The sequence below is a fragment of the Pelodiscus sinensis genome, chromosome 11 (assembly GCF_052426305.1).
Source record: "Pelodiscus sinensis isolate ZL-2025 chromosome 11, ASM5242630v1, whole genome shotgun sequence".
In the NCBI taxonomy this organism is placed as follows: Eukaryota; Metazoa; Chordata; order Testudines; family Trionychidae; genus Pelodiscus; species Pelodiscus sinensis.
The window spans coordinates 8,255,462-8,280,475 of NC_143062.1; the positions used below are offsets into that span (position 1 = coordinate 8,255,462).

General features: G+C 64.0%; 1 protein-coding gene across 4 annotated transcripts; it reads right to left on the minus strand.

The window, feature by feature from the left end:
* Positions 1 to 5,557: 5,557 nt before the first annotated feature.
* On the minus strand, positions 5,558 to 24,971 carry PARP3 (poly(ADP-ribose) polymerase family member 3). 4 transcript variants are annotated; one of them, XM_075939477.2, is made up of 12 exons: positions 23,048 to 23,775; positions 21,972 to 22,176; positions 14,841 to 15,054; positions 14,327 to 14,452; positions 10,519 to 10,707; positions 10,152 to 10,287; positions 9,186 to 9,412; positions 8,716 to 8,874; positions 8,399 to 8,485; positions 6,882 to 7,059; positions 6,056 to 6,202; positions 5,558 to 5,977 (listed from the first exon to the last, which is right to left on the minus strand). In XM_075939477.2, the coding sequence occupies exons 3-12, from the start codon at positions 15,027 to 15,029 to the stop codon at positions 5,808 to 5,810; spliced, it is 1,608 nt and encodes a 535-aa protein (XP_075795592.2). In that variant the 5' UTR covers positions 15,030 to 15,054; positions 21,972 to 22,176; positions 23,048 to 23,775; the 3' UTR covers positions 5,558 to 5,807. The 4 variants fall into 4 exon arrangements, with proteins under 4 accessions (XP_075795592.2, XP_089637169.1, XP_075795591.2 ...); XM_089781043.1 differs by lacking the exons at positions 21,972 to 22,176; positions 23,048 to 23,775 and adding an exon at positions 24,948 to 24,971; XM_075939476.2 differs by lacking the exon at positions 23,048 to 23,775 and having other exon boundaries at positions 21,972 to 22,436.
* Between the last annotated feature and the right edge of the window lie 43 nt (positions 24,972 to 25,014).

A 25,014-nucleotide genomic window follows, 5' to 3' on the forward strand; every position in this document is an offset into this window, starting at 1 on the left:
GGTCTGGCGAGCGACTGGGCCCCCCCGGGGGGGGACACGAGCCCCTCACCTTTCCGATTGGTCCTGCCCAGGCCGGGGTAACGCCCCTCCCCACCGAAGGCCTCGAGCCAGAGAGGAGGGAACCTGAGAACAAAGCCAGCTCCGTGGCTGCCCGTGGCTTCCCCACGGAGGTTGCCAGTGAGGAAATTGGGCCCGTGGCTTGGTGCTGTGGACACCCGTCCCTTGAGAACTGGCCTGGGACCAGCCGCAGCCTGTGGTGCTCAGGAGGCGGCCATGTTGGGTCCTTCCCATCCACGTGGGTCACCTACCCAGTAGTGGGTCACTAGGCCCTCGCAGTCCATTAAACGTGGCTTCAGGCTCCTCCTCAGCAATCCACCCGGGCTGGAAGCAGGGACCTCCACCACAAGCCCCCTGTCCCTCCCCCAGGCCAGACACTTCCCTGGGCTTTCCACGGGACGTGAAAGGAGGGGAACAAAACGGGGGGAGCTAGATGGCTGTACAATAACGACCAGTCCAGAGAAGGTGGATCGGGAGCATCTCTGTCCCCTCGGCCTTGTGGCATTCAGTGAAGTGGAAAGGTGGGCAATTCAAAACCAAGGAGTGGCCATTTGCCACACGGCACCCCCATGAACCAGCGGAACTCATTGCCACTGGAAGCTGCAGGGCAGTCACTCGCTTAGCAAGACTCAGAAAGGGATTGGACACTCCGCTGGAAAACCAGATCCAGAATCCCCCCCGCTAATGGGAACACACCTGTCGCGAGGGTCATTAACCCTCACACTTACGCCAGTCTCCAGAGGCACGGGGGGCGGAGGTCTCCCGAGCGCTCCTCCAACAGAGACAGGCCAGTGGGCTGGAGGGCTGTGCCCTGAGGTGGGGGATCCAGGGCCTGTCTGTCCCCGCAGCCGGGTCCAGTGGCAATGCTGCCATGGATGGAAGTCTCTTCCTTAGTCTCTTCCCTAGTAACAGCCCCCCCATCCATCGCCACCAAGCTCCCATTGGGGTCCGGTAGCACTTCCCTGCTTCCCACTTTCCATAACTTTTCTTTTCTTTAAGCCCTGCCCCTTTCGGCTGCCAGGGACTTTCTAAATTAAGGATCAAACACGTTCCCTGCTGCTGTGGGGCCGTAGATCCACGGGACCGCCCCTCAGAGAGCCAGACACGCTGGGGGACCACTCCCCGGGCCGCGCGGGCAGGTGCCTGGGTTCAGGACTCTGAGCTGCCCTAGGCAGGGTTCTGCAGCTTCCCAGAGAAGCCTGGATTTCCCCGTTCCCGGCTGCGAGAGCCTTGCCGCGGGCCTGCCTCACAGGCAATTGGTGTAACCGAATTGCCCCATGCGGTGAACCCGCTGCTGTCCGATCTCTCTGCCCCCCGTGCCGGTAACTCACTTCCTAAGCCCATCCTGCCTTTGGGGCGCTTAGCGCAAAACCGTCGGCAAGGAGGGGCCGGATCCCTCGAGCGGGGGGTGCCAAGGGCCCCCCAGGATCGGGCCCCCGCCTACCGCTGTCGTTTAGGAAGAGACTCCTCCCTACCTGCCCCTTTCCCACTCATCCTGCCAGGAGGTGGGGATCTCACCTGGCTCCAGGGCCCCTGGCTGGCTTCCCCCGCTGGCCAGCTGAGCGACTGTGACCTCAGACAAGCCGCGATGGCCTCAGATCTGCCTGCCCCTAGGCTCCCAGCGGCCTTGGAGGACCCTGCGGCCGGTGCCCCACTCTCGGGGGGCAGGGAGACACGAACGAGCAAAGCCCTCCCGGAGCAAGGCCGCTGGTATCTCACCTCCGCGCGCCCACTTGTGGGGCCAGGCCAGCGTGGGGGGGCCCCTCTCTCAGCCGCAGCACCTGGGTCGACGCAGGGTCTCCCAGCATCCTCTGGGGCGCAGGGGGCACACAGGCTGGGCAGCGGTCCCCTCTGGCTGGCTGCCGCCGCTCTGCGCCGCGGATGGCACAGGCTGTCACATCTGGCCCTTGCCTGGCCTTTTAAAGCCCTGTCAGTCACACCCAGAGTTCTGCTGGGTCCTAAGCAGCCCCACGCTCTCAGGCCCACGCCCCGGCCCCCGGCTGCCCTGGCCCCGCACTGCCAAAGGTCCCCCCTCCGGAGCGCCAGCCCTGCAGGGGAGGGAGGAGGGCCAGGTCTGGCCCACACCCAACGCAGCCCTCCAAGGGGGACAAGGCAGGGGGGGTGCGGAGGCTCAGGGAGGGCCGAGGGGCTGGGCTCAGGCTGTTGACGGGACAATTGTGCTGGGTCCATCCCCCCCCGCTCCTCACTACAGCTGTAGGGGGAGCTCTAGGGTTCTCCCCAGGTATAGGAACAGGCTTCCCCCCACCCCAGCCTGGCCAGGGGGGTCCCAGGCATCCGGGCTGTGGATCCCGTATCTACTCTGGGCAAGGCCTCCCAGCCCAGGGGTCCATGTGGCTCAGGCTCCCTGCCGTCAACCAGCCCTGCCTGGAGGGGACCCCCCTGGCGCTGGGGGCCAGCTCCCCTGGTGCCTGTGTCTGCTCTGCCCCCCGGGAACGCAGCACCCCCGATGCACAGCCCAGGGCCAAGAGTGCCTGCCTGGCCAGGGATTGCAGGGGCTAGCCCCCCTCCAGGGGGTCCCCAAATCCAGAGGCGCCCAGAATGACTGGTCACTGCGGAAACCTTGGCCCAGGCAGCGGCGATGTCAATGGCTGCTAGCGTCTCGTGGGAAGAGGCGAGGTGGGTGCTGGGCAGCGGGTGGGAGTCGGGGTCTGAGGTCGAGCATCAGCTCCCTCTGCCACTGACCCGGGACATGTCCTTGGGCAAGTCCCTTCCCCGCGAGGGTAACATGGCGGTAACAACTACTCCCAGGGAGGGGCTGGCAGGTTCATTCGCTCTCTGCAAGACGCCGGGGCAGAGCAGGGATGAGAGAGGGGCTCAGACCCGACCCCAGCGCCAAACCCAGCCCGGGGAAGCCGTCGGAGGCCTTGGCCGCACTCTGCACTGGGTAGTGACTCAGAGCTCGCACCCTCTGGGCTGGCACCAATGCGTGTGAGCAGCCAGCGTTGCAGCAGCTGCGGGCACCAGGCCTGGCTGATGCTGCCTCCTGCCACGGTGCTGTGGGTCTGCAGAGCCTGGGGCCGGAACGGATGAGCGCTGACGGGGGACGGGGACGTTGCAGCCTCACTCAGCGGCGGGAGTGGGGTGCAGTCACAGCCCTAAGGCAGCGCCCACAAAATACACCAGCTGAGTCTGTGATTGTCTCCCCCACGGGACCGGGCCCAGCCAATGCAACCAGCAGCCGCAGAGCCAACACCTGCTCCCCTCGCGGGGGTGGGACAGGGCCCAGGTCCAGGCCCCCTTCACGGCTGTGGCAAGAGGGCCCCCCGTGCTCAAGGTGGACAGGGACAGGCCAGAGCCCAGCAGAGGGATCAGCCCTTCTCCACAGAGCAGAGGCTGGAACTGCTGGGCCTACACATGCCCCCTGGGCCCAGGAGGCGGGGGGAGGAGGAGAAGGCAGGGAGCCCCGCCGGGGGGGGGGGTGCTGGGGGAGTTCCCATTGCAGCCCCTGGTTTGCTTCCGGGATCTTTTTATTTTTACATCTCTGGCGTTTTTGTGCCCTGGAGGAACCAGCTGCAGGGATCTGATTGGCCGGCCAGCAGAACAGGGCGGGGCCAGTGGGGGTGCGGCTGGCTGGAGTTTTGCTCCCATTGCCCTGTGCTGTCACGCTGGGGGGGGGGGGCAAAGCCACTTGCAGCCTTGTGCCCCAGCGGCAATATTGACACAGAGGGCACGGAAGGGGGGGGGAAGAGGGGGCAGTGCTTATGTCTTAACGAGGGCCCAGGTACCATTAGCATCCTGCTCCTGTTCCACTGCTAAGCGTGTCCTTAGGCCGGTAGGAACAGGGAGTTCGGGGCCAGGGTGAGGGGCACCGGCAGGTAGAGCCGGGCTGCTTGTGCAGAAGCTCGTCACACACTTCAAGGGGCCCCGATTTCAGCCAGGGGTGCCCCTTGGGCTCAGGTCCCTGCTGCGGCTGAGCTCCGGCCCGGCCTGCCGCCCGTACCCGGCCCTTCAGGGCTCTGCCAGGGCTGCTGGTGCTGGTAAGAGGTGGGGGGGACGCATGAGGAGCAGCAGCCTGGCTGGCGCCCATCGCCCTGTTCCGCAATGGCTTTCCCCCGCCCCAAGTCCCCTTCACAGCCTGGGCCCCGCTGCTCCAAGCCATCTACGGGAACAGGCCTCAGCCGCCAGCCGAGGGAGCTTCTCGGGGGCTGGCCCCAGACTGGGAACTGCCCGGGGAAGAGATCGGACAGGACCAGGCACAGCCCCGCCCTGGGTAACCCTGCGGCTGCCCGGTGCGACAGCGCTCACATCCCATTGTCCCACGCGCTCCGGGCACGGCCGGCCCTCGCGGCAGGACAGCCCGCCAGGGAGCCCTCGCGTTACCTGCGGCGGAGACGGGCCCGCGGCTTCCCCTCCGGCAGTTCTTTCCGCTGCCAGCCGGCTGGCCAGGAGGAGCGGGCTGGATGGGTATAGCTCCCTCCCCGAGCGCGCGCTGGCACCGGCAGGATGCTATGGTGATGGCGGCCGTACGAGTCGCCAGATTAGATAAGGGACTCGTCTCTTTCGTGTACTTTGCACACATTAACCCCTCGGCGACAGGCTCGGAGGCCGGCGCCTCCGTCCCGCTCCGCTTCCCCGCTGCCGGGCCGCAATAGGAAAACGCAGAGCCACGCGAGGGGGCGAACGACAGCTGAATGCTCTACTCAGCCTGGCCTCCTAGACCCGGGTGAGGCTCTGGCGACGGGTTCCTGTCCGGGAGGCAGCGGCAGGCGTGGCCTGTCGGGGGCGGCCAGCGAAGGCGGCATGGACAACGGCTCTGCAGGGCTGCCGGGCGGCACCCGAGCCGCACACGACGGCGCGGGCTGGAGGACGACACCCCTGGGGACTCGGCAGCTCCTGGCCGAGAAAGGACACAGCCTGGCTTGTGGGTCACGCAATCAGCCCCATGTGGGGAGGCCCCGCCTCCAGGAGAATGGCGGTTTCCCCTCCACGGGGGCACGGTTGGAAAAGGATCCATCTCGGGCTTGGCTCCTGCACTCGGCTCCAGCAGCAGCTTTGCTCGGGGCAGAGCGGTGACCCGTCCGAGCGCAGGGTGCACACCGGAGATGTGGGAGCCGGCCGTTTGTCTGGCCCCCAATTCCTCTTGGCCCCCCATCCCTGCCCCATTGCTCCCCCGTCTGCCAGCATCTGTGCGTCTAATGGGGCCACGTAGCCTCCTCCCAGGCCCTGCCTTCCCCTCCGTAAGATACCAGGGAACACCCCGTCCTCCCTGGGCAGGCAGGGATGCTGCCCTGTGCTCCCTGCCTTGTCCAGGAGCGGTTCCGGATTAGCAGCTGCTCCCTGCCCTGAGCTCCCCCACCCCAACGTAGGGCCCCCCCATGGGCCCGCAACAGGCCCCGGGACCTGGGCTTCTCAAAACGGGGAGGGGAGTCCCTGGACATCTGCCTATGCCAGGACCTGCCAGGCAAGAGCTCTGGGAGCCGGAGCAGGCCGGAGACGGGTCGAGGCCAGTCCCTGGATCCGACAGGCGGGGGCAGCTGAGTGCAGTCAGCACACACCTTTATTGCCAGGAACGCAGGACCTCGGAGCACCCCATGCCAGCAGCACTGGCTGGGGGTCCCTCGGCCCCCACAGCCTGCTGGGAGTTTCAGTCTCGGGCGGCAGCGGCAGGCGGTGCCGGAGCCGCGGTGCCGGAGCCACGGGGCCAGAGCCAGCAGGCGAGGGAGACGCTTCGGCAGCAGCTCCACGGGTGCGGGCAGCTCAGCGTTGCCGGGTCTGCCGGGGCGCGGGGCTCAGAGGCGGAGCTGGAGCAGGTAGCGGAGCTGGCACTGGCTCTCCTGGTAGATCAGGTACTCGCTCTGGCTGAAGTAGGAGTCCTGGTACGTGGCCACCGGGACGGGCTCCCCCTGCGGCACCACCACCTTCCTGCCTTCCACCGTCAGCTCCCGGTCACAAGCAGGATCTGGAGGCGTGGGGGGGAGGAGTTAGCGCGCGGGACTGGGCTCGGCAAGACACCCCTCCCCCACCGGGGGCAACTCACCCGGCTCGGTCCTGCCGCGGGCCACCACGCTGTCGTGCCCCGGGGGCGGCTTGCGCAGGGAGGAGTCGTCCCGGGTGATCCGATGCTCCTTGCCCAGGGCCACCTCGGTGAGGAACATGATCCCGACGCGCTGGGAGGTGCAGCTCACTGCAGAGGGGAGAGCAGCCGGCGCTGCGGAGCCTGGCGGGGCGGCGGGGCCCCCGGAGCGCCCCCCGGAGCTGGCAGCGCAGGAGCAGGGCAAGCGCGGGTGGGGCCATCAGACCGGAGCCCCGCCCCTTTGGAGGCCCCGCCCCTGCACTGCCTCTCCCCCAGAGGCCCCGCCCTCCACTTGCTCCTCTCCGCCCCTCCCCCACCGCTTGCCCTCATGGACCGTAAAACATCCCCCCCCCCCCCCCAGTTGCAGCCCCTCCAGCCAGTGGTTCACAGCCCCTCTCCGGAGGGGCCGGGGGCTCCCAAAGCGACTCCAGCCCCACAGGGCTGCGAGGGAGGAGGGGGCAAAGCAGGGAGTGGGGGAGGAGGGCTGAAGGAAGCCCCCAGGAAAGCAGGGAGCCCTGCCCCCCCAGCCAGGAGTTCCCCTCTGGCCCGCAAGGAAGCAGCTGCTCCTCACACTCTCCCTCCCTCTACCCTCTTGCTCGCACCCCCATCGCCCTGGCACGTCAGCTGGGCCGCACCATGCAAGAGGGCGCAGGCCGGGGCAGGAGAGGGCAGGGGAGCCGGAGAACGCGCTGCCCCCAGACAGAGACTCAGCCCGTGGGGGCTGCCGGGCCGGGAGGGGACCCGAGAGAGGCGTGGGGCAGAGCAGGGGGTCCCGGGCTGCAGGCCTTACCGTAGGAAATGGACTTGCCGTTCTCGGAGGCAAAGTAAAGGCCCCGGCCCACGCGCCCGCCCGCGTGCGGCATGATGCGCAGCCCGCTCTTGAGGATGGCGGCCACCACTGCCACGTTGGTGCCGTGCCACAGCAGGCGCCGGTTCTCCAGGTGGTCGTGAGCCCGGAAGCGCTCGCCCTGTGGAGCCGCACAGGCCTCAGTGCCGGCCAGCAGGGGTACTACCTGCCCGGCACCGCCACGGCCTCCCTGCTGCAGGGGGCATCTCGGCACCTGCCCACGCGCCCGGCACCGCCACGGCCTCCCTGCTGCAGGGGACATCTCGGCGCCTGCCCACGCGCCCGGCACCGCCACGGCCTCCCTGCTGCAGGGGGCATCTCGGCGCCTGCCCACGCGCCCGGCACCGCCACGGCCTCCCTGCTGCAGGGGGCATCTCGGCGCCTGCCCACGCGCCCGGCACCGCCAGGGCCTCCCTGCTGCAGGGGGCATCTCGGCGCCTGCCCACGCGCCCGGCACCGCCAGGGCCTCCCTGCTGCAGGGGGCATCTCGGCGCCTGCCCACGCGCCCGGCACCGCCAGGGCCTCCCTGCTGCAGGGGGCATCTCGGCGCCTGCCCACGCGCCCGGCACCGCCACGGCCTCCCTGCTGCAGGGGACATCTCGGCGCCTGCCCACGCGCCCGGCACCGCCACGGCCTCCCTGCTGCAGGGGGCATCTCGGCGCCTGCCCACGCGCCCGGCACCGCCACGGCCTCCCTGCTGCAGGGGACATCTCGGCGCCTGCCCACGCGCCCGGCACCGCCACGGCCTCCCTGCTGCAGGGGGCATCTCGGCGCCTGCCCACGCGCCCGGCACCGCCACGGCCTCCCTGCTGCAGGGGGCATCTCGGCGCCTGCCCACGCGCCCGGCACCGCCACGGCCTCCCTGCTGCAGGGGGCATCTCGGCGCCTGCCCACGCGCCCGGCACCGCCACGGCCTCCCTGCTGCAGGGGGCATCTCGGCGCCTGCCCACGCGCCCGGCACCGCCACGGCCTCCCTGCTGCAGGGGGCATCTCGGCGCCTGCCCACGCGCCCGGCACCGCCACGGCCTCCCTGCTGCAGGGGGCATCTCGGCGCCTGCCCACGCGCCCGGCACCGCCACGGCCTCCCTGCTGCAGGGGGCATCTCGGCGCCTGCCCACGCGCCCGGCACCGCCACGGCCTCCCTGCTGCAGGGGGCATCTCGGCGCCTGCCCACGCGCCCGGCACCGCCACGGCCTCCCTGCTGCAGGGGACATCTCGGCGCCTGCCCACGCGCCCGGCACCGCCACGGCCTCCCTGCTGCAGGGGACCTCTCGGCCTCGGCGACCCCTGCAGCAGCCCGACTGCCCTGTGGCCAGCGCTGAACAAGGGCAGAGCAGCCGGGGCCGAGCCGGGCTGCAAGGGCTTCCCGGAGCCTGGCGCTGCGCCCAGCGGCTGTGTGTGCCGAGCTGCCCCCCCCACGGACCCAAGCGCCCGGAGCGGCAGGGCCCTGGTGCACTCACCTCCCCCTCCCGCTTCACCTTCCAGATGTTCAGGATCTGGACCTTCTGGTGCTTCTGCCGCGTCTTCTCCACGTAGGTCTGGATCACCTGGGGGAGGGCAGCGTGACTGTGGGGCCCTCGCTCACCCCCCAGGGCTGGCGCCCACCCCTCACAACGGGCCACGTGGGCCTGTCCCACAGGAGCAGGGGACGTGTCCTCCCCGCCCTCCCCAGCATCTCCAGCCGCCCCACCCAGCCCCCCAGCTCCACCACCGAGCCCCCGACCCCAGCCCCTCCCCAGCTCTCAGCCCGGCCCCAACTCCCTCCACCCGCCCACACCTGGAACTCCTCCGAGGCCGGGTCCAGGAGGCTCAGCTGGCACTTCAGCAGCCCGTAGTCCCTGTCCAGCGGGTGAGGCACGTCCTCCACCTCCTCCTCCTCCTCCTCCTCCTTCTTCTGCGCCTGCAGGCTCTGGGCCAGCTCGATGTCGGCCAGCACCTGCCGGGAGGGGCGGCCGCGTTCACCCTTCGCGCCCCGGCGGCACCTGTCCAGAGACGCTGGGCCGAGGGAGGGGGCGACCCCGGCTGCCCGGGGCTGGCTGGACCCGCCGACGGCTCCAGGGCTCTTCGACGGCCGCCGGGCCGGGCCCCCACCCTCCAGCAGGCCCCAAGGAGACACCCTCCGCGGTGGCCGTTCCCCCAGGCAGGGCCAGGCCGGGCCCCTGCCTCTTCCCACCCGGCCCTGGCTGGCGCCAAGGCAGCCCAAGGCCCCGCCCGCCCCCAGCCCCGGCGGGCGCAGCGCCACCTCACCAGCAGCATGTCCTTCTTGGCCTGCAGGGTGTCGGGCGTGTCGATGGGGGGCGGGCGGGCGCGCCCGAAGCTGTGGGGGACGATGGTGTAGAAGCGAGACGACAGCTCCTCCAGCCGCTTGCCGGGCCGCGCCTGCTCCCGCAGCACCGCCTCGATGGCCTCCAGCGCCTCGAACCCCCTGGCGATCTGCTGCTTGCTCAGCTTGCCCAGCGGCATCTTCTTCACGTCTGGCCGGCCCGGGAGGGGGGCTCAGCAGGGGCCTGGCACCTCTCCGGGCCCTGCCCTGCCCCCACCCCGCCCTGCGCCCCTTATTCCAGCCCCGGCTCCCCTCCCCTCCCTGCCCCCACCCCGCCCTGCGCCCCTTATTCCAGCCCCGGCTCCCCTCCCCTCCCAGCCCTGCCCCCACCCCGCCCTGCGCCCCTTATTCCAGCCCCGGCTCCCCTCCCCGCCCTGCCCCCACCCCGCCCTGCGCCCCTTATTCCAGCCCCGGCTCCCCTCCCCTCTCCGCCCTGCCCCCACCTCGCCCTGCGCCCCTTATTCCAGCCCCGGCTCCCCTCCCCTCCCTGCCCTGCCCCCACCCTGCCCTGCGCCCCTTATTCCAGCCCCGGCTTCCCTCCCCTCCCTGCCATGCCCCCACCCCGCCCTACGCCCCTTATTCCAGTCCTGGCTCCCCTCCTGGCCCTGCCATGTCCCCCACCCTGCACCCCTTAGTCCAGGCCTGGACTAGCTGAGGGTGTGGGACAGGATGGGGAGGGCATTGGCAGGCCTGGACTGCCGGGGAGCAGAGCCACTTTGCAATCCGGCCGGGCCCAGCGTCTGGCGACTGAACGGGCCGATCACGGGCACGGCTCAGCCAGGTCCCACGATCTAGCGCAGCCCAGCACCTCCGCCCGAGCCCGGCGCCCGCTAACGGGACCCCTGGCTAGGCCCATTCCAGGTGCCCTCAGCCCCTGGCCCCCCCCGTACCAATGTTCATGGTCTGCATGGCCTCCCGGAACATGTCGTTGCTGAAGAGGAGCGAGACCAGCTCCTGCGTGGCCTTGTCCAGGGTGCAGGGCAGCGTCCGCTGCGTCAGGCGCCTCCCCCCGTCCACGCTGTCCACCTGCGGGAGGAGGGGGGCTCAGCTCTGACCGCAGAGGGGCTCCCCCCAGACGCTCCCTCCCCCCATGGGGCCTGCCAATGCCACCCCCGTCCGCCTGCAGGCCAGCTGCAAGAGAACCCCCCCCCCAGCACGTCAGCAATGGATCCCCCTAACCCTGCCTGGCCCCCCTCCACCTTAACCCCCCAGGCAGGTTCCTGCTCCCCTGCCCCCCCCCCCCCCCCCATCACTCACCTTCACAGTCACCTCCCCGTCCTCGGCCCCGCGCTCCACCTCGATCAGGGTGTACTTGCCGGGCTGGGCCACAAAGTTCTCCCGCTCGGCCCAGCTGTTCTTGGTCTTCTCCCGGAACTTCTTCTCAAAGTCCTTCTTGGCAGCCTCCAGCGACGGGAAGCGGCTCAGCTTCGACTGCCCTGGCTCCCCCTGGGAGGGGAGGAACCCGCGGCGGGTAAGGCGGCGCCCCCCTCCGGCCCTTTATCTCGGGGCGTCTCGGCAGACGTGCAGCCCACGGAGCCCGCAGGCCCCAAGCAGGCTAGCGGCCCAGTGGGCTGCGACTGGAGGAGCAGAGGCAGCAGAGCGAGGGACCGTTCCCCTTTATTCGGCACTGGGGGGCCACATCTGGAGTGTTGCGGCCGGTTCTGGGCCCCCCGCTACAGAAAGGACGTGGGCCCATTGGAGCGGGGCCAGCGGAGGGCGAGGAAAATGACGAGGGGGCTGGAGCACGAGTTATGGGGAGAGGCTGAGGGAGTTGGGTCTGTTTAGTCTGGAGAAGCGAAGAGTGAGGGGGGATTTGGTAGCAGCCTTCAACTTCCTGCAGGGGGGCTCCAAAGAGGCTGGAGAGAGGCTGTTCTCAGTAGTGACGGATGCAGAACAAGGAGCAATGGGCTCAAGTTGCAGTGGGAAGGTCTAGGTTGGATATTAGAAAAACTCTTTCCCTAGGCGGGTGGGGAAGCCCTGGGCTGGGTTCCCCAGGGAGGGGGAGGCGTCTCCATCCCTAGAGGTGTTTCAGTCCCGGCTTGACCAAGCCCTGGCTGGGCTGATTGAGTCGGGGCTGGTCCTGACTTGGGCAGGGGGCCGGACTCCATGACTCCTGAGCTCTCTGCCAGCCCCAGGATCCTACGAAGATCTCCTCTGAGAAGGAAGGGGGGAGCCCCGACACGCAGGGAGGGGGATTCTTGGGAGAGAAGTGGGGCCCATCCTTGCCCAGTGTTCATTCCGCTCGGTGACAAGGTTTTGAAGGGGCCATCGTAAGGGAAGCCAGCCTGGCAAAGTCGCCCTTTGGGAAGGTGCCTTTAGAGAATTCTGCCAGGGCACTTTTAAACGGCAAACCCAAACCTGGACCGGGGGAAACCTGGGTGTGCAAATTGCATTTCCTATTTCCAAACTGCTTCAGACGCTGCATTGTGTGGAACCGCCCAGCTAGATCACCTTAACTCTGCCCCAGGCCATCACCACTTGGGGGTGATCTTACAGTTACGAATGGCCCAACCGTTTGTCACATCTTCAGGACAACTGCACACGTAGCCCTCCCTGGGGCCCCCCCAAGAGGCCCTCAGCCACCCCCGCTCTTGGGTGGAGACCCACGTCTCATTCCCTCCTGACTGGGGATTTTATAGCTGCATTACACTGCATGGTCACCAGCAAGCTTGTGCCTGTCCCAGGCTGTGTCTACACTGGCAAGTTATTCCAGAAAATCAGCCGCTTTTCTGGAAAAACTTGCCAGCTGTCTACACTGGCCGCTTGAATTTCCGGAAAAGCACTGACGATCTAATGTAAAATCATCAGTGCTTTTCCGGGAAAACTATGCTGCTCCCGTTCGGGCAAAAGTCTTTTTCTGGAAAACTGTTCTGGAAAAGGGCCAGTGTAAACAGCACAGTACTGTTTTTCGCAAAAAAGCCCCGAGCGCGAAAATGACGATCGGGGCTTTTTTGCGGAAAAGCGCATCTAGATTGGCCACGGACGCTTTTCTGCAAAAAGCGCTTTTCCGGAAAAGCGTCCTGCCAATCTAGACATGCTTTTCCGAAAATGCTTTTAACGGAAAACTTTTCCGTTAAAAGCATTTCCGGAAAATCATGCCAGTGTAGACGTAGCCTTGATGTTTATTAGTTCCCATAAGAGAAGAACTAGAGGACACCAAATGAAATTAATGGGTAGCAGGTTTAAAACTAATAAAAGAAAGTTCTTCACACAGCACGTAGTCAACCTGTGGAACTCCTTGCCAGAGGAGGCTGTGCAGGCTAGGACTATAATAGAGTTTAAAGAGAAGCTAGATAATTTCATGGCGGTTAGGTCCATAAAAGGCTATTAGCCAGGGGATTGAAATGGTGCCCCTGGCCTCTGTTTGTCAGAGGCTGGAGAGAGATGGCAGGAGACAAATCGCTTGATCATTGTCTTTGGTCCACCCTCTCTGGGGCACCTGGTGCTGGCCACTGTCGGCAGACAGGATACTGGGCTAGATGGACCTTTGGACTGACCCAGTACGGCCGTTCTTATGTTTCCAACAGCTCTGCCCAGAGGTCGGTTGTACGTTACCACACAGCTCCTTCCAAGCATGCACATGGATTATTCTCCGGGTAAAAGCCTTCCAGAGACAACGTATGAAAGCGAACAAGGCCCCCACCCCCACGCTGAACGCTTACCACAGACCCCGCCCCACGCTCTGGTCAATTTCAGTTCCCGGTTACCCTGTCTTAGACCCAGAAGCAGCACAGAGGCCTGGAGTCTGTTGTGGCTCAGGCTACTCATCCAAAAGCCTCTCTCTGTCGGTGGGGCTCTGGAGAAGCCAGTGCAACAGGAGCGTCTCCCGAGGCGGCGGGACCCGGGGGGGTTGCTCTAATGATCCTGTTGTCGTCTCTTCCTGGCAGAGCCGTGTAACCCTCTCCCCGCGGGCGCCTCCCACTCCTGGGCCCCCAGCCAGGGCACTGACCTACCCGAGTCCCAGCGGGGCAGGGAGCTGTCCTGCCTGTCGCACTATCCCCCCAGGCCCGGGCTGCCTGGAGTTAAAGCTACCCCAGCTGTGACGGACTCTGGGTAAGGCAGATCAGAGCCCCTGGGACTGGGCAGGGAGGCTGGGCTGGGCTGCCTAGCTCGGGCGTTGGCCAGCAGCGAGGCTAGGCCTGCCCCGAGCACCTTCCACGCAGGGCGCTGGGTCTAGCCCTGGCCTGGCCACGACAGGGTCAGCAGCCTCCACGGTCCTACCCCCGCCAGTCCCTGGAACCCCAGGGAGCGGGTTGAGACTGACCCCTAGTGGCCAGGGTGGGAATCTCACTCCAGCAGCCCATGGAAACCACCTGTGCACAGGACAGGATCTGAGCGCTGCATGCACAGCGACACGGCCCCGCCAAGCTCACAGCTTGAGAGGTGCCTCCCAGACAGGGAGCAGCCCGCCCCTCGGGGGGACACGCCCGGTGGCTGCAGAGTCGAGGGTGCGTCCTCCCACCCCCCATGGGGACGTCGGTGGGGTCTGCCGCCTCCAGCACCTGCGGGGAAGGGGGGAGCGCCTGTGGGTCTGTGCGCGGGGCAGGGCCTGGCGTCCATGCGCATGGGGGGGGGCGGCGAACAGGATCTGTGGGGTGGCGGAGGGATGCCAGACCCTGCACACGGTGGGGATGGGAAGGGGATGAACAAGAGGAAAGGGGGAGCCCCCGCGGCTCGGAGCCGACCGGCCCTTCCAGGACGCACAAAGCGCGCACCAGGCCTGCCCTGGGGTGGGACAGGCCCCCGCGAGCCGCGCTCCCACCCAGCGTACGGGGCAGGGGAGCTGTGCTAGAGCCTCCTCCGACCCCCCGGGAGCCAGGGCGTGGCTCAGCTGCTGGAAGGGAGCCAGGGAAACACCGGTGAGCCAAACTCCCGGCTCCGGCCCGTGGCGGCAGGGCAGACGCCATGTCTCATGGCTTGGCGAGGGTTCGCCCGCCCGCCTCAGCCCCGGGTTTTGCTCACGGCCCTGCCCCGGGCCGGGCGGTGCTGGCTGGGCCCCGGGCTCCCTGGGACGATGCCCCCCCGGTGGCACAGCCCCAGCGGGGGCAGGGCGGCAGGCACTCACCACGCGCCCCCAGCGGTTCCAGCAGCTGTAGGTGCCGCCCTGCTCGATGAGCTGGATCATGTAGAACTTGTTGTTGTTGTTCCCGATGTCGGTTTGGTTCAGCATGCAGTCGTAGTCCTCGTGGATCTGACCCAACACAGGGCAGCCGTGACCGGAGGGGCCCTTGGGCGTGGGTGGCCACACAGCTGCCCCGGGTCAGACTGTGCTGGGTGGCACACGGCGGGGTCACCCCTGCACTCCGTGCCTCACACCAGGATCCCCGGGCCGCGCTCCAGAGCGGTGTCAGCGACCGGGGTCCGCGCTGGGCCCCTGGGGCCGGGATCCCCGGGCTGCACCCCAGAGCAGTGTCAGCGACCGGGGTCCGCGCTGGGCCCCTGGGGCCGGGATCCCCGGGCTGCACCCCAGAGCAGTGTCAGCGACCGGGGTCCGCGCTGGGCCCCTGGGGCCGGGATCCCCGGGCTGCACCCCAGAGCAGTGTCAGCGACCGGGATCCGTGCTGGGCCGCGGCTCTTACCTGGGCAGCGGTGTCATTGCTCAGCTGACAGGCAGAATCGATCTTGGCTTTGACCTTCTCCTTGGGGGCGGATTTCAGTGCCTGCACGGTGGAGCGGACGTTGTCCTCCTCCGGCTCCGGCTCCGGCTCCGGCTTCACCTTCTTGCCCTGGGCCCGGGCCTTGGCCGGCGCCTTGCGTTTCGGGGCCATGGCTCCCTGTGGCGACAGCGCCCCGCTGCAGAAAGAGCCAGGGGCCCGGTTAGTCTGGCTGCTGTCCTGTGCCCTGCAGAGGCAGGAGGGAGGCCGAGGGGCCGTTCTGGTTTCCTGCTGGATTCCCCGGACAGGCCTGAAGCTTCACTAACTGTGGGCCAACGCCAAGGGCTCCGCAGGGCCAGGCTCCGGCAGCCTTGTGCTTACGGCAGCGGCTGGGAACCCGGGCTCTGCTCCCAGCCCTGACTGGCTGCAAATCACTGCATGCTGCTCTCTGCCTCAGTTTCCCCACCCACAAAATGGGGACCATACCCATTCCCCGGCTGAAAGAGAGGACAAGGAAGGCTCCATCTCGCTAGGGTGTGGGGCGAGCCTGAGGTGGAACAGCCTGGAAGTGTCCCAACCTCCTGTTTCTAGAGCTAGTCCTGCTGGAGCCAACCAGGGCCACTGCACGCAGGCAGCGCCCCCGATCCGCTTAGCAAACCCTCCCTCCTGCCCCACTTGGCCCCCCCCATGCTGAGCGCAAGCCCCCAGACGTTACTGTTCTGCTGGGAGCGCTGGGCCGAGCCTGGGCCCTCCAGAGAACCTGCAACCCTGCGAGGGGCCGGGCCGCACGGGATACAGCCAGCGAGGCCCCCCCAGTGCCGAAGGAAGCGGAGGGTTAGGAGCGGCAGAGGCGGCCCAGGAGAAAACCACAGAGCTTCCGGAGCACGGCTCAGAGTCCGGACTCAGAGTAGGTTGCCTCTCCCAGAACACACAGGCGGAAGAAGAGCTGGCAAGATGCCCACCGGCGGCGCCGGAGCCTGAGCCCACGTGTCGGGAGCCTGCTGCTCTCGTGGGCCAACGCTCCGGTGTCCTGCACGTCTTTCCTGCACGGCTCCACCAAGCCTCCGCACAGCCCTCGTCGTGCTGGATCTCAAACCAATTCTGAAAGAATTCTGCCGCTAGAAAACTCGACCGGTTGAGCCTCTCTCGTCCGGACCCCTGGGGACCTGAGCAGCACCAAATCGGAGAATTTGCCAAACCAGGGGCGGTCGATATTGTCTAGCAGCATCACCAACACTTCCACTGCTGGCTGGGCTCTGAGAAGACGTTTCGGGGTAAACTGGGCTAAACAGCAGCACCAAACAGAGAGCCAGGACGATAAACAAACTTTATGGGACCGAGGGAAACTTGGCCCCATTCGTGATAAACGACCATCCGGCTCACTAACAGCTGGATGTTGCTGGACTAGAGAGGTTCGACCTGTATTATGCAGCGTGCTCTGGGCAGTGCTAAAGGCAGGGGGATGCACCACTGTCCGGGTGTCGCTGAGGCTGCCTGCCTGGGCCCCATCCCCTGTACTTTGCCAGGGGCACGGGAGTCTGCCAGCTCCCCTGCTACTATGAATCTGGTCTCAGACCTGCATGCATTCTGATCTTTGAACCAATACTCCCGCCTTGCTTTTAAACACATCCTAGTGTAATCAAGAAGGACCGGCGCACAGGGTAAGCTCCGAGAGGGATATATTGACTTGGGGGTGCGTGGCTGGTCCTCTAGGATCAGAAACCCGATGCCACTGGTGTTAAGGAACCATTCACCAGCAAGTCTGGCACGCTGGGGGTGGTACAAGGACTGGAATGCTCAAGGACCTGGCCTTTCCGGCTGCTTGTTAAACGGTGGTGAAAGGGACGTTGCCTTTGATTGCCCATATACTGCTCTTGAAGCCAAAGCACGTTGTAGTTCATAAGGATCGGCTGTACGCATGTGCTTGGCTGTGAGCTGAAACATTCGGCCCTCAGCCCGGGGGTAACGTGTCCGATCCTGGGAGAACTATTGTATACTAGGAGCAGTCTTTTCAGTGACCCTCGGTGTATTTGACTTGGGTGTCTGGTGGAGGTCTGAGGGTGGGATGGCTTGGAAAATCTAAGTCTTGGACCGTCCACCAGCCTTGGGAATAGCCTGCCCCATTTGGTGCCACTTGTCCTGAATTTGGCAGTCCCAGTAGTGACGCATGGAGGCCAGGTTCCCCCCAGCCCGATAACCAGCTGGGGTGTGCGCTTGGGCGCACTGGTCAAACCCACCCAGCAGACATCAAAGGGGATTTCATCCCCAACTCCCTGGGTTACACCGCCCGGCTTCACTCGGCACGCAGCGATGTGGCAAAACGCCGCACGATGGGATTACGCAGCAACGCAAAGCACGGTGGGTGAGGGCGTCCTGCCGCAAGCGTGTCCTACAGCACAAGCCCTGAAAGAGACAGCCCATTGGCGGGCTGGACGAGCGCCCCCTCAGGGGGACGACGACACACAGGTTGCTTTGGTGGCTGGTTGCCGATTCAGGAAGTTTTAAGGCGTGCGAAAAGGGGTGTTCCAGATGTGGCAATTTTGTGCTGTACCCGATGCGGGAGGGCTCCCCGGACTAAATGGGAGTATATTCGGGGCCCATTGTATTACTACACTAACCATTCACATGAAGGCCTGAATTGTACACAACTCCTCCGGGGGGGCGGGGGGGGGGGGTTCAGAGCATGAAAGTGAACAATGGGTCAGACAAGCCCAGCCTCTTGGAACAAAAAGCGTGAAGTGGTTTTCCTGGGGAAAAACTCGGAGGCAGGAAATGCAAATTCCATATGCCCAGCTATGCAAAACCCAGCTTTCTGGTAGCACACCCTGAGGAGCAAGCCACTGTCAGCTGATTAGCTATTCACAGGAGGCCAAGATCAAAGGCACATGCCATCCTAAAAGAGGGCTGGGACTATGCCCGGTGGCTCGGAAGCTGAGCCGGTTATGAACTCGGCCACATGGATAACACAGCTGCGGGGAAGGGTGCAGGAGGTGACCTGCAGTCAACTATTTAGCATGTGTGTAGGGGCTTTTACTGTTAGTAATATGTGTTTATTCTAGAATGCTTTCACCTTACGAATACATGTCCTTGCTGGCTAGCTGGGTGATCACTCAACCACAAGCTTCTATGCTGTGCGTGATCCCTGGCGAGAAAGCAAAGGACCATTCCTCTTCAGTACTGTCAGCCACACCAACTCAGCTGAGGAAGTGGGTTTTACCCACAAACGCTTGTGATTCTAGACAGTTTGTCAGTCCCTAAAGTGCCACAGGACCACGTGTTGTTTATAATTTGTTGGGGAAGAGTCAACATGGCTTCTGTGGTGTGCAGCTCCTTGCCATTTCACCCGGAAAGGGCATTGTCTCAACGACTTAACTACCTGCATCCTGCTTCAAAGACATTTTAACACAAGACTTCAAAGAGAAACCTGTGAACTGTCATTCATGCTTAAATTTGACACTTTACGTCTGGGCCTTAACAAAGACGGTAATTATCTTACCCATTACAAAGATAGCTAATGAGATTAGAGGTGATAATTGGGGAAGCTCACAGACATTAACCACCCCCCCCCCCATTATCTCCCCTCTGTTCTGAAATGTGATTTGTCCTTTTGATATGTGTTCACTTTCTTTGATTGTATCCCTTTGGTATATATGGTCGTGCCAATTTTCTTCCACAATTTGATCTGAGGAAGTGGGTCTGGCCCACGAAAGCTCATCACCTAATAAACCATCTTGTTAGTCTTTAAAGTGCTGCATAGTCCTGTCTTTTGTTTCAGCTAGTACCTCGTTGGTTACTGTGCTTGGGCTGTGGGGAACCCCCACTGGCAGCTGTCTGTACCATCCCAGGGCAGTGGCTAAAACCAGTTCTACAAGTTAAGAGAGGAGGGTGAACAAAGGAAGAGTGTGCGAGAGGAATGGGAGTTTTTTGGGGCTGAAGCCATGAAAGAGAGGGTACGTCTACACTAGCCCCCTAGATCGATCTAGGGAGGCTAATGAGGGCGACCGGAATTACAAATCAAGCCCGGGATTTAAATATCCTGGGCTTGATTTGCATGTTCCCGGCCGGTCGCCATTTTAGAAATTGACTAGCCCGAAGTAACTGCCCGTGTTTACACGCAGCAGGGAAACGGGATCCCGCTTTAAAGCCCTAACTCGAATTAGCTGGTATTCCTCCTGCAATGAGGTTTACCAGCTAATGCAAATTAGGGGCTTTAAATCGGAATCCCGTTTCACTGCCGCATGTAGACGCGGGCAGTTACTTCGGGCTAGTCAATTTCTAAAATGGCGACCGGCCGGGAACGTGCAAATCAAGTACAGGATATTTAAATCCCGGGCTTGATTTGTAATTCTGGTCGCCCTCATTAGCCTCCTTGGATCGATCCAGGGAGCTAGTGTAGACGTACCCAGAGAGACTGAGGAGGAAGCTGAAGTTGTAGGGGCCCAGTCACCCCCATCTCAAGGGGGCCTGAGGCATCCTGGCCCTAATTCCTGTAACCAGATTACATCTGTGCTGCACTGTACCCTGGAGAAGCAATAAACTCCCTCTATTCTACTGGCTGGTGGAGTCTGTGCCTGCGGCTACGGGGGTGCAGGATTGGGCGGAACCCCAACTCGCCATCAGTTTCTGTAAAGGGAAATCCTGCCTCACCAATCTACTAGAGTTCTTTGAGGGGATCAACGAGCATGAGGCAATGGGGATCCAGTGGCTCTAGTGTATTTAGATTTCCAGAAAGCCTTCGACGAGGTCCCTCCCAAAGGCTCTTAAGCAAAGGAAGTTGTTGTGGGATCAGAGGGAAGGATCCGCTGATGGACTGATAACCAGTTAAAAGATAGGAGACAAAAGTCAAGATCAACGGTCACTTTTATTAATGGAGACAGGTAACTAGCGGTGTCCTTCAAGGGTCCGTACTGGGGCCAATCCTATTCATAAACCATCTGGAATGAGGTCTAAACAGTGAGGTGGCAACATGGATAGATGATGCTAAACTGCTCAAGACGGTTAAGTTCCAGGCAGACTGCAAAGAACTGCAAACGGATCTCACAAAACCGGGTGACTGGGCAAGGAATAGCAGATGAAATTCAATGCTGATAAGCGCAAAGTAATACACGGTGGAGAACACAATCCCAACGATACGTATAAAATGATGGGGTCTAAATTATCTGTTACCATGCACGAGAGAGATCTTGGAGACATTGTGGAGAAGTCTCTGAAAACAGCCACTCAACATGCAGCGGCAGGCAAAAAGCAAACAGAACGTCAGGAATCATTTCAAAAAGGATCGAGAAGACGACAGAGAATATCTTATTGCCTCTATAGAAAACCATGGTACGGCCACATCTTGAATACTGTGTGCAAATGAGGCTGCCCCATCTCAAAAAAGATACACTGGAATTGGAACAAGTTCAGAAAAGAACAAAAACTATTGGGGTATGGAAGGGCTTCCACATGAGGAGAGATTAATAAGGTTGGGACTTTTCATCTTGGAAAGTGATGGCTGAGGCATAGAGAAAGTAAATAAAGATGTGCTATTTACTCCTCATACCACAAGAGCAAATGAAATGAATAGGCAACAGGTTTAAAACAGACAAAAGAAAGTATTCCTTCACACAACACACAGCCAACTTGTGGAACTCCTTGCTGGAGGATGTTGTGAAGGCCAAGACTATAACAGGGTTCAAAAAAGAACTAGATAAATTCATGGAGGGTAAGCCATAGTGGGCAGAGATGGTGTTCCTAGCCTCTGTTTGCCAAAAGCTGGGAATGAGCGACAGGGAATAAATCAATTGACGATTCTCTGTTCTGTTCATTCCCTCCAAAGCACCAGGCGTTCTTACTACTACTACTTAGTAGGCAAATCCTGCCTATTCTGGAAGTCTCTATGGACCACTGGAGAACTGGCAGAATTATAACATTCCCGATACTAAAGGAGTGAAAACTGGGAAAGGAAAGCAATTGTATTCTCCCGGTTGAAAATGCTAGTGTTGTAACTATTGAATTCAAACACCTACTAGACCCTTTGGAGAAAAGCACTCTTGGCTAAAGTTTGCCATTTTAGACCACACAATCAACCGCTAAGGTGTCCTCCAGCAAAGCCAGGGAAGACTAGATTTGCCATGCCTGATATTTCTAAGACAAGAAACCCCCAAACCTTTAAATCTTCCAGTAAGCAGAAACCGGGGGGGGGGGGGGAGTGGGGGAAGGTTTATACTTGGTAGGTCACCTTAACAATTTAAAAGTGAAGAGGTTTATGGGTAGATCTCTTCTCTCCCATGGGACACAGGGAGAACCACTCCACCACAGGTATCCTCTCGTGGCCAAGAAAGGAATCGAATCTACCCGCACAAATAGCAACCGTGGGTTGCTCTTCTCCACTGAAGCCTCCTCTGCCTACCCTGGCACAAAGAAACACAATGCCCAGCAGCAAGCTCCAAGCCTGGCTGGAAGAATTGCCTGGATGATTCACTCCAGGTGGCAGCAGCCAAGAGCAGGAGCCACAAAAAGCCTGGACAGGAAGGAAAGACGGCAGGGGCAGAAGAGTTCCTGCCAGACACAGCACAGCTGTTTTCAGCGAGAACTTCCCCACGGGTGGGCAAGGAAAACAGGAACCTACGTGCTCCGTGAATCTAAGATTCCTGGGATGCCAGATGCAAGAGCTGTACTGTGTAGCCCTGGAGCTCCACAGCCGGGTGTGGACCGCACAACGACACCCACGCAGCAGACTGGCTTGCTGGCCTCCCGGGGGTGTCTCGGGGGCAGGCAGACGGCGGTGATGCAGGACAAGCCGCAGCAGAAAACAGGGCCTTGTCATGCAGCGAAGCAACGGGAGCTCTGGCGAGGGGGGAAGGGAGCGCCCCAGAGTTCCCGAGGGGCCCCTTGGACCTGAGCTAAGATTGTGGCGAGGAGGAGGAACCCAGCGAGCAGGGAGGGCGCAGGCCGGCAGCTCCACTCCCGAAGCTAATCACGCTTCAGATCAGCACCAGCCGGAAGGCAGCAGATTGCGGCTGTGCCCGGAGGCCTGTCAGTGCTTTAACGGGCTGGGACAGGCGCACACAGAACAGGCTCACCGCTGCCCTCCAACCCCCCTCTGGGCTGCTGGGGATGCAGAGAGGCACTCACCTGCCTGGAGCAGCTTTAGAGCCTGGGGGAGGGGCAGCTGCTCCTCCGGGCCGGCCGCAGCAGAGGAATGGGGACAGGACAAGTTGAGACAAGCCGGCGCTGGCACAGCCGCCCGCTCCCCCTGCCGCTCGCCTCCTCCCGGAGAGTGAGCTCAGCCCTTCTACGGAGAAGCAACTCCCCTTGCGGGAGAGGCGCCAGCTCGGCCCTGGGGAAAGGAGAAGCGAGCAGAGAGGGAGTCTCCCGCCACGCTGTCAGTGCCAGGACGCTCGCAGGTCGCCCGCGCAGGCCCCGGGGAGGGGCAGCAGAGAGACACCCCGCCCCCCCGACAGAAGAGGGGCAGTGCTCAGCCGAGCCAGCACATTCCAGCCTGGCCCGAGGACCATGGCCCAAGCCAGGGAGGGGCCCAGCTCCGTCGCCAGCAGATCAGTGCTGGCCAGGAGCGGCTCTGACAGCGGCCGGGTTGCCCGAGTCCTCCCTACCCCCCCCCCCCCGCCCAAATCCAGCATTTGGCTTTCTGTGCCCCTGCCAGCTGCACAGGGACCCACCCAGAGAAGCCGGGCAAGGCAGAGAAGCTCCAGGCAGGCCAGGACACAGCGCTCTCTGCCCAGGGTGACGGCCGCGGGAGGGACAGCAGAGCCGCTGGCATGCCGGATGCCCCCCGCCCGCCCCGCAGGAAGCTCTTCAGAAAGGCCCAAAGCACCCAGCTGGCCCAGCAAGCTGCCACGCCCCCCATCTCTCATTTGGACCCGCACCCAGAAAGCCAGTCCCCCCCCCCAGCCCTTACCCTGCAACCTCAGACATCAGGGGGGCTGCCACGCCCTGTCCCACGCAGGGGAGTGCAGCATTGGGTGCGGGGAGGTGGTGCCCACTCAAATACCCCCTCCCGCCTCACCTCACCCCCTCCCCACCCTCAGCTATTCCCATCCACTGCTCCCACCTCTCCCCCTGTTCCGTCATCTCGCGCCTGGCCAGGCCTTCTGTGCCTTCAAGGGCCACTGCTCTTTGAGACCTTCCAACACTTTAACGCACAGACCGATGGGCAGGAAAAGGAAGATCAGACGGAGGAGAAATGTTACCTGCGCATCCTCACCGCACAGGCCTGCCACCCTCCATGCCAAGCAAGGCTGGTCAGACATTGGGTCGGTGTGCCAGCGGTACAGGTGCTACAGATCTTTGCCTTGTGATCCTTTCTACGTCAGAGCCAACACCCGCCTGCGGCTCTCACCAGAGCCCACCTGGAGTAATAGGGTCAAGAAGTCTCCCTCCCCATGGCCAACGTTCTGAGAGGGGGCAGCTGCAGGGGTGAGGCCCACTGAGCCATACAGCAGCAGGGAAGGGGGGGAGCAGTGAGGGCTAGTGGCTAGGGCATGTGCTCAGATCCTCCTTCAATGGACTGGTGGCAGTTTACACCAGCTGAGCATTTGCCCCCAGGTTCATTTCCCTCATTTGTTGTTAGTGATTCTGGGCAAGTAACACTCCTAGCCAGACGGGGGTAAACACCAGCCAGCCCCACCTGGCGCAGGGAGCCTCGTGAGTAAAGAGCAGCGTGAATTCCCCCGCCTGGAACCCAGCCCCCAGGGGACCGGTTACCTAGTCGGAGCGCCACTAGACTCCACCCACCTTACAGACGTGGCCTTTGGGAGCCACAACGGCTCCGCACCCCTGGACAGGCCCTTTCCACTCATCCTCCCCACCCGCCTGCCATTCCCCCCAGGGAGAGTCCAGCTCCATCAGCATCCTCCAAAGCTACTGCCCCCCACGGGGACCCCAAGCCCAACGTGGGCCCTGCTGCTGTGCCTGCAAAATGGGCCCCACCCCCACAGTGCTGCTCCCATGTGGGGACCTGATCCCTGATGTCCCATTGCTACCCCCAACTAGCCTCGGCGTCCCCCACTGAGCCCCCCATAACAGCCCCGGGTCCCTCCAGCCAGTCCCCAAATCACACCGTTATCAGCCCCGGGGCCCCGGGGCCGGGCCCCCCCTCCATAGCCAGCCCCGGGGCCGGGCCCCCCCCTCCATAGCCAGCCCCGCGCCGGGCCCCCCCCTCCATAGCCAGCCCCGGGGCCGGGCCCCCCCCTCCATAGCCAGCCCCGCGCCGGGCCCCCCCCTCCATAGCCAGCCCCGCGCCGGGCCCCCCCCTCCATAGCCAGCCCCGCGCCGGGCCCCCCCCTCCATAGCCAGCCCCGCGCCGGGCCCCCCCCTCCATAGCCAGCCCCGCGCCGGGCCCCCCCCTCCATAGCCAGCCCCGGGGCCGGGCCCCCCCTCCATAGCCAGCCCCGCGCCGGGCCCCCCCTTCCATAGCCAGCCCCGGGGCCGGGCCCCCCCCTCCATAACCAGCCCCGGGGCCGGGCCCCCCCTCCATAGCCAGCCCCGGGGCCGGGCCCCCCCTTCCATAGCCAGCCCCGGGGCCGGGCCCCCCCTTCCATAGCCAGCCCCGGGGCCGGGCCCCCCCTTCCATAGCCAGCCCCGGGGCCGGGCCCCCCCTCCATAGCCAGCCCCGCGCCGGGCCCCCCCCTCCATAGCCAGCCCCGGGGCCGGGCCCCCCCCTCCATAGCCAGCCCCGCGCCGGGCCCCCCCTTCCATAGCCAGCCCCGGGGCCGGGCCCCCCCTCCATAGCCAGCCCCGGGGCCGGGCCCCCCCCTCCATAGCCAGCCCCGGGGCCGGGCCCCCCCCTCCATAGCCAGCCCCGGGGCCGGGCCCCCCCCTCCATAGCCAGCCCCGGGGCCGGGCCCCCCCCTCCATAGCCAGCCCCGGGGCCGGGCCCCCCCCTCCATAGCCAGCCCCGGGGCCGGGCCCCCCCCTCCATAGCCAGCCCCGGGGCCGGGCCCCCCCCTCCATAGCCAGCCCCGCGCCGGGCCCCCCCCTCCATAGCCAGCCCCGGGGCCGGGCCCCCCCTTCCATAGCCAGCCCCGCGCCGGAGCCCCGGGTCCCTCCAACCAGCTCCCACGCTCCGGCGCCCCCTAGTGGCACACTTACCCCACGCAGCCGCCGCCCTACCAAAGCGCACTGCGCTTGCGCATAAGCGTATGGGCGGTGAACGGGC

Excerpts from the sequence above, each read along its gene's own strand:
- PARP3 (XM_089781043.1), bottom strand. The coding sequence starts at position 15,029 with ATGGCCCCGAAACGCAAGGCGCCGGCCAAGGCCCGGGCCCAGGGCAAG. Across the intron at positions 10,288-10,518 it reads ACGGGGAGGTGACTGTGAAG|GTGGACAGCGTGGACGGGGG; the intron begins GTGAGTGATGGG and ends CTCCTCCCGCAG. Across the intron at positions 6,203-6,881 it reads CGGCAAGTCCATTTCCTACG|TGAGCTGCACCTCCCAGCGC; the intron begins GTAAGGCCTGCA and ends TCCCCTCTGCAG.